The sequence below is a fragment of the Oncorhynchus kisutch genome, linkage group LG10 (genome assembly GCF_002021735.2).
Source record: "Oncorhynchus kisutch isolate 150728-3 linkage group LG10, Okis_V2, whole genome shotgun sequence".
Taxonomy (NCBI): Eukaryota; Metazoa; Chordata; class Actinopteri; order Salmoniformes; family Salmonidae; genus Oncorhynchus; species Oncorhynchus kisutch.
Window position 1 is genome coordinate 19,051,375 of NC_034183.2, and position 12,688 is coordinate 19,064,062.

Below are 12,688 nucleotides of genomic sequence, written 5' to 3' on the forward strand. Positions count from 1 at the left end.
TATGGAGCAGACAGTAATCTGGCCATGCACTGAGGGGATTAGAGCCTCCACAGCACAGCACAGAAGCCCCCAAACAAGGTCAGGCTAGTCCCAACGTAGCACAGAGCCTCCGCAGCAAGGCACATACTGTACAGCACAGCACATCAGCCCATAAACCAGGTCAGACCAGCCTCTCTCGGTCCGGACTAATCCAGTCCAGTAAGTACAGCCTAGATCAACACAGCAGCCACCAAAACCAGGTCAGCCCAGTGTGTGTCAAAGGCCAGCATAGATCAGCCCAGATGGGTCAAAACCAGCTTAGTCTATAACATGCAAGAATGCCATGTGCTACTATATAACGACAGCATCTTATATATAAATAAGACCTGAGGGGGTGTGGTGTCTTGCCAATATACCACAGCTAAGGATTGTTCTTATGCACGACGCAACGCGGATTGCTTGGATACAGCCCTTAGCCGTGGCATATTGACCATACATCATACCAGTGGTATAAGTTCTGCTATATCACAGCTGTCAGCCAATCAGCATTCAGGGCTTGAACCACATAGTTTATAAAGAACATTATCTGATCTAAAGCTTTCACTCAGCAACTTAACTACAAAGGTTGGAAGCTCAGGCAATGTACCGTCGAGGACATGGCAAAGTTAAAGCAATGTGTGATTTAAAATGTAGGATTCCGGTATTCTCAGAATTAAAATAACTAAGATTAACAATGGGCCGGCTCTGCTCTGACCCCTGGAAAACCCCTGGCCTGCCTGACGAACACAACACAACAGCAGCAAAAGCCACATAAAAAAACACAAACTGGGACTGACTGCACAGGGTGACATGACTCTTTACACAGTGCAACAGTGCTATGTATCATCCCAGATACCCTAGACCCACTCCAATTTGCATACCGTCCGAACAGATCACGCAATCTCAATCGCACTCCATACTGCCCTTTCCCACCTGGACAAAAGGAACATCTATATGAGAATGCTGTTCATTGACTACAGCTCAATGTTCAACACCATAGTGCCCTCAAGGCTCATCACTAAGCTAAGGACCCTGGGACTAAACACCTTCAGCAACTGGATCCTGGACTTCTTGATGGGCCACCCCCAGGTGGTAAGGGTAGGCAACAACACGACTCCACAGAGTCCAGTTGGTGGTGGTAAAGTACCTTAAAGTTGGATGCCAACTGCCATATAAAGTCCAAAGAAGAAGAAGCCTGAAGTAGTAGAGATTACTAGAAACAAACTCGGTTTACCATTTTATCTGTAGATTAATTGTCAGAGTAGAGGACCTTGTGCATTTCAGGTAAAATAACAACACAACATTTATATTCCAGGACAAATTAGCTAGCAACAGCAAGCTAGCTAGCTACAGTGCCTTGCGAAAGTATTCTGCCCCCTTGAACTTTGCGACCTTTTGCCACATTTCAGGCTTCAAACATAAAGATATAAAACTGTATTTTTTTGTGAAGAATCAACAACAAGTGGGACACAATCATGAAGTGGAATGACATTTATTGGATATTTCAAACTTTTTTAACAATCAAAAACTGAAAAATTGGGCGTGCAAAATTATTCAGCCCCCTTAAGTTAATACTTTGTAGCGCCACCTTTTGCTGTGATTACAGCTGTAAGTCGCTTGGGGTATGTCTCTATCAGTTTTGCACATCGAGACACTGACATTTTTTCCCATTCCTTCTTGCAAAACAGCTCGAGCTCAGTGAGGTTGGATGGAGAGCATTTGTGAACAGCAGTTTTCAGTTCTTTCCACAGATTCTCGATTGGATTCAGGTCTGGACTATGACTTGGCCATTCTAACACCTGGATATGTTTATTTTTGAACCATTCCATTGTAGATTTTGCTTTATGTTTTGGATCATTGTCTTGTTGGAAGACAAATCTCCATCCCAGTCTCAGGTCTTTTGCAGACTCCATCAGGTTTTCTTCCAGAATGGTCCTGTATTTGGCTCCATCCATCTTCCCATCAATTTTAACCCTCTTCCCTGTCCCTGCTGAAGAAAAGCAGGCCCAAACCATGATGCTGCCACCACCATGTTTGACAGTGGGGATGGTGTGTTCAGGGTGATGAGCTGTGTTGCTTTTACGCCAAACATAACGTTTTGCATTGTTGCCAAAAAGTTACATTTTGGTTTCATCTGACCAGAGCACCTTCTTCCACATGTTTGGTGTGTCTCCCAGGTGGCTTGTGGCAAACTTTAAACGACACTTTTTATGGATATCTTTAAGAAATGGCTTTCTTCTTGCCACTCTTCCATAAAGGCCAGATTTGTGCAATATACGACTGATTGTTGTCCTATGGACAGAGTCTCCCACCTCAGCTGTAGATCTCTGCAGTTCATCCAGAGTGATCATGGGCCTCTTGGCTGCATCTCTGATCAGTCTTCTCCTTGTATGAGCTGAAAGTTTAGAGGGACGGCCAGGTCTTGGTAGATTTGCAGTGGTCTGATACTCCTTCCATTTCAATATTATCGCTTGCACAGTGCTCCTTGGGATGTTTAAAGCTTGGGAAATCTTTTTGTATCCAAATCCGGCTTTAACTTCTTCACAACAGTATCTCGGACCTGCCTGGTGTGTTCCTTGTTCTTCATGATGCTCTCTGCGCTTTTAACGGACCTCTGAGACTATCACAGTGCAGGTGCATTTATACGGAGACTTGATTACACACAGGTGGATTGTATTTATCATCATTAGTAATTTAGGTCAACATTGGATCATTCAGAGATCCTCACTGAACTTCTGGAGAGAGTTTGCTGCACTGGAAGTAAAGGGGCTGAATAATTTTGCACGCCCAATTTTTCAGTTTTTGATTTGTTAAAAAAGTTTGAAATATCCAATAAATGTCGTTCCACTTCATGATTGTGTCCCACTTGTTGTTGATTCTTCACAAAAAAATACAGTTCTATATCTTTATGTTTGAAGCCTGAAATGTGGCAAAAGGTCGCAAAGTTCAAGGGGGCCGAATACTTTCGCAAGGCACTGTAAATTGCCTTAAATGTTTGCTTTTCGACCTGTCCCCAAATTAATTTAATTGGTTAAGAGTTTGTTTTGATATTTCAATGTGTATGTCCTGATAGCGTCTGGTGTCTGTGGACAAAATGAACATGCGTGCGCGAGTGGCCGGTTTGGTCAGCATGTTATGACACAGTGGTTGACTTGACAGGGAACAGTACCATGCTGGGGCAGTGGTCTAACTCTGCGTGTGTGTGTGTGGGTGTGTGTGCCCTGCCAGTCTTACATTAGCCCAGCCTGATTCTATGTGATCTGCTGTCTGGTGGGAGAGGAGTACTGGCCGCCCATGGCAGAGACCCAGAGAGAGACCCTCAGTGCTGTCAGATATGTCACCTCCTCATCTCCTACACCTCTGTCCGAGGTCCAGGCTAACAACAAGTTAACTACAGGCCATAGGAAGGGATTTCACTCGCCCCTCCCATTCCTCCAAACATGTGTAAATATTGGACTATAAATTGTGCCTTTCTGTACTATACTTATGACAACACATTTACTCTATTCTACTGAACCATTTACTTCATGTTCCTATATTTCTTATTGTTGTTGCATTGTCAACAAGGAACCTGCATGTAAGCATTTCATTGGACGGTGTATACCATGTGTATCCTGCACATACGACTAATAAAACACATGGCCGTGTCACACCACACAGATGAAGACGCACTGTTATGTTGATAATGAGTACTGCTTCTTACTGACCAAGGGGAGAGAGCTGGATTAAATAAATAAAATGCTGATTCGGCATGAATTGGAGCCAAAGCTCCTGAAAAGGCACTTGCTTGCTCACACACCCACTCTCGAGAGTACACACACACACACACACACACACACACACACACACACACACACACACACACAGGGTCCAGTAGCTCCCACATGGTGTGTGTGTCTGCGTGGGGATGAGGTGCTGATAGAAGCTCTACCCCGACGCACATGCTTCCCTTTACTGCTATCCTGGGCATATTTACAGACAGTGACTTTAATGCACAGTAATGACTATTTTTATACCATGTACTTCCTCAGCCTTTTACTGAGAGTCTAACAGCTCCCCACTGACCTAGTGATTACCTTGTTGGCTGCCAAAGTACCTGGCTCCCCACGCCGGCCTCCCCCTGGCTCCCTCCTTTACCTACTGGAGAGACGCCTCGCCAACACCCCCAGGTTCTCCTCAAGGCCCTGTGGATGTGTGTGCGGAGCTGTGAGGGATGAGGTACTCACTTTTCATCCAGATTCTTTGCATTCTTTCCATCATATTGGCAAAACGCTTCAACAAGGAAAATGTTGTTTTCCAAATATAGACAAACCTAACCAAAAGCACCTTCATTATCCACTATAACATTTAAATGTTATTATAGCAACAAAGTAATATCCAGACAGAGGCTTGAATACAATCTCTCTGTGTTTACTCTGCCTATTCAAAATATGGGGATTACGTCTGCATTTAGAGAATTTAAATTGCAAATAAGACTAATTGTTTTTGTCTTTAATCCTAGCAGGGAGGGCGTCAGTGTAATGTGAAGTTGCACCTCTCAGCCATTCATTCTCAGGAGGAGTGGGTTTGTGTCGCTACTTAATAAGCATGGTATACAACTGACACAAACACAGACATTAAAAGAGGCAAGTTTATTTTATTATGAGTTGGGGTGCCCAGCTGGTAATTGAGACTGTTACATTGGTAGGCCTTGAGTGGCACAGCTAGGCAGCACTACAGCAACATAGCAGACCCACAGAATGGCAGCAGCACTGCCAGCCCTGCCAACTACACGGCTGCCCACTGACCCATCTATCTCGCTGTCAGTGTCTGGGAGTGAGAGTGAGTGAGGAGATTGTTGAGCAGGGAATCATGAACAAACAGAGTATAGTTGAAACAGGAAAAAAATGCATATGATGTCAATCAAGGAGAGGAAGTGTAGAAGGGGTCAGAATGGGAAAAAGCAAAGATAATATCAAAGATGCTTGATAGCTCAATCACTAAATCAGCAACAAACCACTACTCTGTATACATTTCATATGCCTAGATACTCCCCTGCTCATCTTTTTAAAGTTGTCATACACCTAGCTGGATTGTGATGTGTACTCTTGGACCATAAAACACAATCAAACTTGTGTTATATTAACTGAAGCAGTAGCTCAAACATGAGTAGATTCAATTGGGGATTTGTGTGGGAGAAAAAAAGCCTTCCCTCTACAACTCCCAACAGCAATAACAAATGTATGTTTGAAGATCCATTTCATTGCCGTGGAATTAACTGACAATCCATAGAACCATCAGTGTTTGCTCTCTAATGAGGGATGGCATCGCCACTGTGTTTCTTCCTAGCCTCGTAGGTGTTGGAGTGACTATATGGCACGACCAGGTTGACCATGGGCATTCTACACAAGAGCTGGTGTGGACACTCATTACCAAGAGGTTGCCCTCTCTTCCCGTCTCCCCCCTCAGAGAGAGGGGAAAGTGCACCGTAATAACAACAGGTTGCCCTCTATCACATATCCCCCCGAGCAAGAGGGGTAAGTGCACCGTAATAACAACAGGTTGCCCTCTATCCCATATCCCCCCAAGCAAGAGGGGTAAGTGCACCATAATAACAACAGGTTACCCTCTATCCCATATCCCCCCGAGCAAGAGGGGAAAGTGCACCGTAATAACAACAGGTTGCCCTCTATTCCATATCCCCCCGAGCAAGAGGGGAAAGTGCACCGTAATAACAACAGGTTGCCCTCTCTCCCCGTCTCCCCCCTCAGAGAGAGGGGTAAGTGCACCGTAATAACAACAGGTTGCCCTCTCTCCCAGTCTCCCCCCTCAGAGAGAGGGGTGAGTGCACCATAATAACAAACAGGTTGCCCTCTCTCCCAGTCTCCTCCCTCAGAGAGAGGGGTAAGTGCACCATAATAACAACAGGTTGCCCTCTCTCCCAGTCTCCCCCCTCAGAGAGAGGGGTAAGTGCACCGTAATAACAACAGGTTTCCCTCTATCACATATCCCCCTCAGCAAGAGTGGTAAGTGCACCGTAATAACAACAGGTGTCCCTCTATCACATATCCCCCCCAGCAAGAGGGGTAAGTGCACCGTAATAACAACAGGTTGCCCTCTATCCCATATCCCCCCGAGCAAGAGGGGAAAGTGCACCGTAATAACAACAGGTTGCCCTCTATTCCATATCCCCCCGAGCAAGAGGGGAAAGTGCACCGTAATAACAACAGGTTGCCCTCTATTCCATATCCCCCCGAGCAAGAGGGGAAAGTGCACCGTAATAACAACAGGTTGCCCTCTCTCCCCGTCTCCCCCCTCAGAGAGAGGGGTAAGTGCACCGTAATAACAACAGGTTGCCCTCTCTCCCAGTCTCCCCCCTCAGAGAGAGGGGTAGTGCACCATAATAACAAACAGGTTGCCCTCTCTCCCAGTCTCCTCCCTCAGAGAGAGGGGTAAGTGCACCATAATAACAACAGGTTGCCCTCTCTCCCAGTCTCCCCCCTCAGAGAGAGGGGTAAGTGCACCGTAATAACAACAGGTTTCCCTCTATCACATATCCTCCTCAGCAAGAGTGGTAAGTGCACTGTAATAACAACAGGTTTCCCTCTATCACATATCCCCCCCAGCAAGAGTGGTAAGTGCACCGTAATAACAACAGGTTGCCCTCTATCCCATATCCCCCCGAGCAAGAGGGGAAAGTGCACCATAATAACAACAGGTTGCCCTCTATTCCATATCCCCCCGAGCAAGAGGGGAAAGTGCACCATAATAACAACAGGTTGCCCTCTATCCCATATCCCCCCGAGCAAGAGGGGTAAGTGCACCATAATAACAACAGGTTGCCCTCTATTCCATATCCCCCCGAGCAAGAGGGGAAAGTGCACCGTAATAACAACAGGTTGCCCTCTATTCCATATCCCCCCGAGCAAGAGGGGAAAGTGCACTGTAATAACAACAGGTTGCCCTCTATTCCATATCCCCCCGAGCAAGAGTGGACCATAATAACAACAGGTTGCCCTCTCTCCCCGTCTCCCCCCTCAGCAAGATGGGTAAGTGCACCGTAATAACAACAGGTTGCCCTCTATTTTATTTTACCTTTATTTAACCAGGCAAGTCAGTTAAGAACAAATTCTTATTTTCAATGACGGCCTAGGAACAGTGGGTTAACTGCCTGTTCAGGGGCAGAATGACAGATTTGTACCTTGTCAGCTCGGGGGTTTGAACTCGCAACCTTCCGGTTACTAGTCCAACGCTCTAACCACTAGGCTACCCTGCCGCCCCAACAGGTTGCTATCACGTATCCCCCCTCAGCAAGAGGGGTAAGTGCACCGTAATAACAACAGGTTGCCCTCTCTTCCTGTCTCCCCCCTCAGCGAGAGGGTGGCCTGTGTCAGAACTTTGCCTACGGAAATGTTAGGCTTCCCAAAAGCAGACGCAGCAGCATTATTTGTGTAATCCCAGAACTACTGTCTACCATACAGCTCGGGGGCACAGATTTCAACCGTTTGTTCTGAGGTTCAGCTAGGAAACGTCTACACAGAGATACATACAGAGACATGAGAAGTGGACTGGCTCTTTCATTCCAAGCAGAGAGAAGAGAGGATGGGAGACAACAGTAAACACAAAGCAGAAAGAAAGCCCCACTCATTCACAGGTGTCAGCCCACAGCCAAGAGACAAACTGTTTGAAAGCTAGGGAAAACAGAGGAGAGGAAGAGAGGAGGAGAAGAGTAGCACAGAGAGCGAGCGAGCGCTGCGAGAGAGAGCGAGATAGCGAGAGAGAGAGAGAGAGCATGCCATTACAGTGTGTACATATCACCGTAATGCAGGGGGATATGTATGAATAAGATCTCTCTCCTCCATGTCGTCATCCTGCTTCTCTCCTTCCCCCGAGCGAGACAGATTACCCAATCAATCTCCTCAGAGAGAGAGAGGGAGGAAGACGAGATGGAGAGGAATAAGGAGGAGGGGACAGAGACGAGGAATGGGGGGGTAGCAGAGTGAGAAAGACTGTGCTCTACACCTAAGAGAAATTGAGGCAAGAGAAAGGCGTAGGATGAGAGATTTGTTTTTCAAGGACAGAAGGTGAGAGGGAGGGAATAGAGGCAAAGAGAATGGTTTTAAAGTGAGCACCTGTTGTGGATGAGAGAAAAGGGTGGCCTCTCAATAGTTGTTGTTTACAGAGAAGCCCCCCCAGCCACCTGTTTCAGTCCTGCTGGACACTCAAGTCTGTTACAGCTTGGCTACATCTCAAATGACACACTATTCCCTATCAAGTGAACTTCTGCACTTCTCCCTATCAAGTGCACTGACTGAACCATAAAAGGGAAAAGAAAAAGTGTAATCCCAGACACATCCCCCGTCATTTGCCTGCCCTGACACCCAGCAAACCCCTACATTATACCATCATGGACTGTAGAGAAGTGTTATCACACTTAGGTATTCAAGTCAGCGCAGGTGTCAAAGTGACATTTTACAATAGAAAATCCTGTCACACAGACCAACATAATGAATGTCATTACTGCCTGATGCAAGAGGACCTGTTTTGAGGCACACAGTAGACAGAGGAGAGTTCTGGAGTTCTTTGTGTGGCTGAGGAGTTCTGGTCACTGCTCACAACTCAACGGCCCAGCGACAAGCCAAATCAACGCTTAAAATGAAAACTTCAGAGAGTTCAGGGCTCAATGATAAGCAGTTGCTATTTTTCAGAATGTATTGATAATTATCAGAAACAAAAAAAATTGCCTTTATTATCTGCCTTTACTTGTTCATTGAAAGGTTCCCCACCTCCATTGACAGGAGTCTCCCTCATAGCGGTCTGAATGATCAGTCAATCCACAAATCATATAGACAAGCAAGGAGCTTTATGCAGAGAGGAGCACTACTAAGGCATTGCTTTTTCAATGACGCACTACTGTCACTAAATCAGTGACACTCCGGAGGCGCTGATGTCACAGTAGCAAGAACCGCAGATGCGTGGGGTCATGACCTCTAGCTTGTGCAAAGAACAAAGTCTGTAACGATGGGGGCCTCCCAGCATGATCATTTCCTGCTAGTGTGTTTGTGTGTGTCGTGCGTTTCTGACTTTCTTCATCATTTATGCCTCTATTCCTCTCATCACTCAGTCTGAATTACCAAAAGACATCTCATTATTTAAATAAAAAAACATTTACTCCACAAACCACTCCTCTTTTGAGGAACATCCGCATTCAAGTAGGAATGACATAGGAGTGTGGATTTTCTCTCAGTAAGTAAACATGAGTGACCACAGTTTCAACAATTAGGAAGAAAGGAAAATATAACTTAAACAAATCTATTAAGGCTGTGTTTCACTTCCATGTTCAGTATAAGATTGTGGTGTGTTTAGGGTGTGTGTGTGTAGGTTTGTACCACATTGGTTCTCCCATCCAGGGGTGCAGAGTCCTCCAGTTCCGGGAGCCCAGCCAGAGTCACAATCCCACCAAAATCCAGGGATTAGCCATGAACCATCCCTCAGATTTTAGGATTAGCACATTATATTCCATTATTTTCTCCAAACTGGAGGGCCTACAAAGTCTTCCACCCTGGGTCAGGGTGGATTCCTTCTAACCCAGCCAGGGCCACCATCATGTCTTTGGACAACAGCCCCACTCCTCAACAATACCCTGACACTGAAACAGTCAGAGATGGCATCTAAATGTGTGGACCCATACATATCCAGTCTAACACCAGAGAGCAGTTCTTCTGTTTCTCCTGTGAGAGTGACTACTGGAGTCGTGTTTTTTCGTGTCCATGTGATCCTGGGAGACACGGCGGGGGATTAGGGGTGTTATCAGCCGGGCCGCGATAGCTACTTGGTCAGGCTGCTGGTCCAGAGGGATCGGAGGGGCTGGAGTTAAATCAGACAAAGACAGGCCGCAGAGCAGCGACCCAGGGGATTCACGCCTCCACCCCCACACCCAGGTCCCCCCCGCACAGCCACGTCACAGCCCCAGATAAGGTTCTTCACACAACATTAGCCCTGTGTCTGTCTGTCCATAACGCCAACACACACAGACACGCCGGGTTCACCAGCAACACTGACAGAGTTCTGGAAACGAACAGGACTGACAGATGGGGAAGATTTGACTATAGACAAACTCATTGAAACATTTCATGGTTATGCATTTTCATACAGTCCAACCTTCTCAATAACCTGCTCAATCCATCCAATACAAATATACAGATAAACATCTCGAATTACAACAAACTTGCCGACCACCAACAACAATAATTTACTGTCAAATGATATTGATGACCAGTGATATTGATGTACTCCTTTCACACACACAGAGCCCTCTCTCAGTCCATCAATCTGGAGGTCGCCGGACGGACGGATACACTCTGACCCTTTAAACTTCAGCCAGGTCAGAGGTCAAGGCAAACTGGACATTAATCCATGAACTAGAACAAAAGAGCAGGACATCTGAGCCCCAATGACATTCCCCAGAGCCCCACTGCGTCCACATTGATTGACCACCCTACCACTGGGTAGGACAGACCCCCTCAGAGGACCTTGGAATGGAGCCCCACATCTGGACAATGGAGCAGAGGGAGAAAGTCTCAAGGACACGTGTGTGTGTGTGTGTGTGAATTGTGTGGGTTAGGTGCCAAACGAAGACCATGTTGGACGAGAAACGTTGTGTGCGCGCGCTCGTGTCACTAAAAGCTTGCGAGCGGACATTGCTTTATTTATTTGTTCAGTGCCTACGTCACATTTAGATGTGTGTAAGTACTCTCTTTTCTAGGACGTCGTAACCACCAGTCCTGCTACCAACCTAGTTAGTTGGTGGTCAGAGTTAGCATGCAGGGCAGCTGACTGTTGAGAAACCCAGGTAGCTAGATACCTTGGGAGATAGGCTAGGTGTTGGGAATGATTAGGCATATAGATTAATTGGAGACACTTGTCAGATTTAATTAACCATGGGGTTTAATTAACCATGTAATTAATCTTATGCTGGTGTAATATACACTCAAAACAAATGAGTCTGTTCTGATGAGGTCTGGTCTGTTCATACTTGTCAGACTACATGAGAGTGTGGAACTGCAGAGAATTTAGAAACCGGCTAAATTGAATGTCCAGTGCAGGAATAGAACCATCATGATCCATTTCCAGAGCTCCTTCCCTAACGGCCCAGGTGAATGTTAAGCTAGTAGTAATACAGTCTGACCAACATAACCTATTAGCTGCATAATCCTTACTTTAAATGTATTAAAGGGTATGTATTTAATATCACTATTTAGCATAGCCAAAACACCAGAAAAGGATCATTGTACGCTAAAGTATAGCAGTTACAAAAAAATCTAACGGATTTGACTTGAGTGAGGCAGATGAAGTAAGAGGACTGCAGCTTAACCTTCAATCATTCAGGTCCTGGCACTGAGTTAGAGGTCACAATTAGTGGGCTCATTAACATGGTTATTTGCAGTCCAAGGGCTGTGTCAACAAAGAGCCTCCTTTTGTAAGCCGGCCACTCTGAGGCCCTCCACACATGTTCAAGCAGCACATCAGTGCTAGCGCCAGTGGAAGGTCCAGCTCTTCTACAGATGAGAGGGTCAGGGAGGGCATGCCCATGACCCCCAGGCCACCCCCAATTGTCCCCCATCCATCGGCCACAGCAGTGTACTTAATCCAGGCCAACAGCTCACCCAGCTGCTTTATTTGCTCCGACCTTTATTGAAAAGCCTTGCAGCAGCCTGACATTTCACCTTCAGCCGACAGTTTAGGTAAAGCTCTAAGGGGTCACAGGGAGGAAGTGAGGGAGGTAACCCGGACACTGTTTCACTGAGTTTAGGAGGATAGAACCTACTGCATTAAGAGACGCTACAGAGACCAAACAAAACTACATTCATATTGTGACTAAAACAATCATGTATGCAAATGTCTTAAATTGATATTGAGAAACTAACATGGATTACAGATAGACATTCTATAGCGCACACACACACGATGACGATGGCCACCCGTGCCTCTGACACAACACCAGTGACAGGTTGACTCACATAATCGTGGAAAGCCTTGGCCTCGCTGGAATGTTCACATGTCTCCCTCCGGTCTGGAGCAGCGCAGTACAGATCCCAGAATACACTATGGGGAGAAGAGAGAGACAGAGAACATGGTTGGACATAGACATCAGAGTACAGCAAACACGAAGATAGTTTCAGTTTACACAACATTATCAACAGTTGGGGATGGTTCACATGACTGAGTTGGTTGGAGCATGGTGCTAATCCCATCTCTTAACACATTCATGAAAATAGTAATTGCCTCTAAACATTCGAACTCACTAATAGTGGCAGTAATAAAGCCTCTCTTGACAAAGCCAAACCTTGACCGAATCTCCCAATCCTCTCCAAAAAATTGAAAAAGCTGTTGCATGAAGACAAACAAAGTATACAAAACGCTTCAGTCTGGGTTTTAGACCCCATCATCGCACTGAGACTGCACTTGTGAAGGTGGTAAATGACCTTTTAATGGCGTCAGACCAAGGCTCTGCATCTGTTCTCGTGCTCCTAGACCTTAGTGCTGCTTTTGATACCATCGATCACCACATTCTTTTGGAGAGATTGGAAACCCAAATTGGTCTACACAGACAAGTTCTGGCCTCGTTTAGATCTTATCTGTCAGAAAGATATCAGTTTGTCTCTGTGGATGGTTTGTCCTCTGACAAATC

At 46.0% G+C, this 12,688-nt stretch overlaps 1 protein-coding gene across 3 annotated transcripts in view; it reads right to left on the bottom strand.

The window, feature by feature from the left end:
• The window catches only part of LOC109897861 (single-stranded DNA-binding protein 3-like), a 125,894-nt gene that overhangs the window by 70,299 nt on the left and 42,907 nt on the right, over positions 1–12,688 (bottom strand). For 2 of the 3 annotated variants that reach the window (XM_020492473.2, XM_020492474.2), the window contains exon 4: positions 12,018–12,102. In XM_020492473.2, coding sequence (XP_020348062.1) covers positions 12,018–12,102 — 85 coding nt within the window. Of the gene's footprint in view, positions 1–12,017; positions 12,104–12,688 lie in introns of those variants that run through there. The other variant, XM_020492475.2, reaches the window with a different exon arrangement.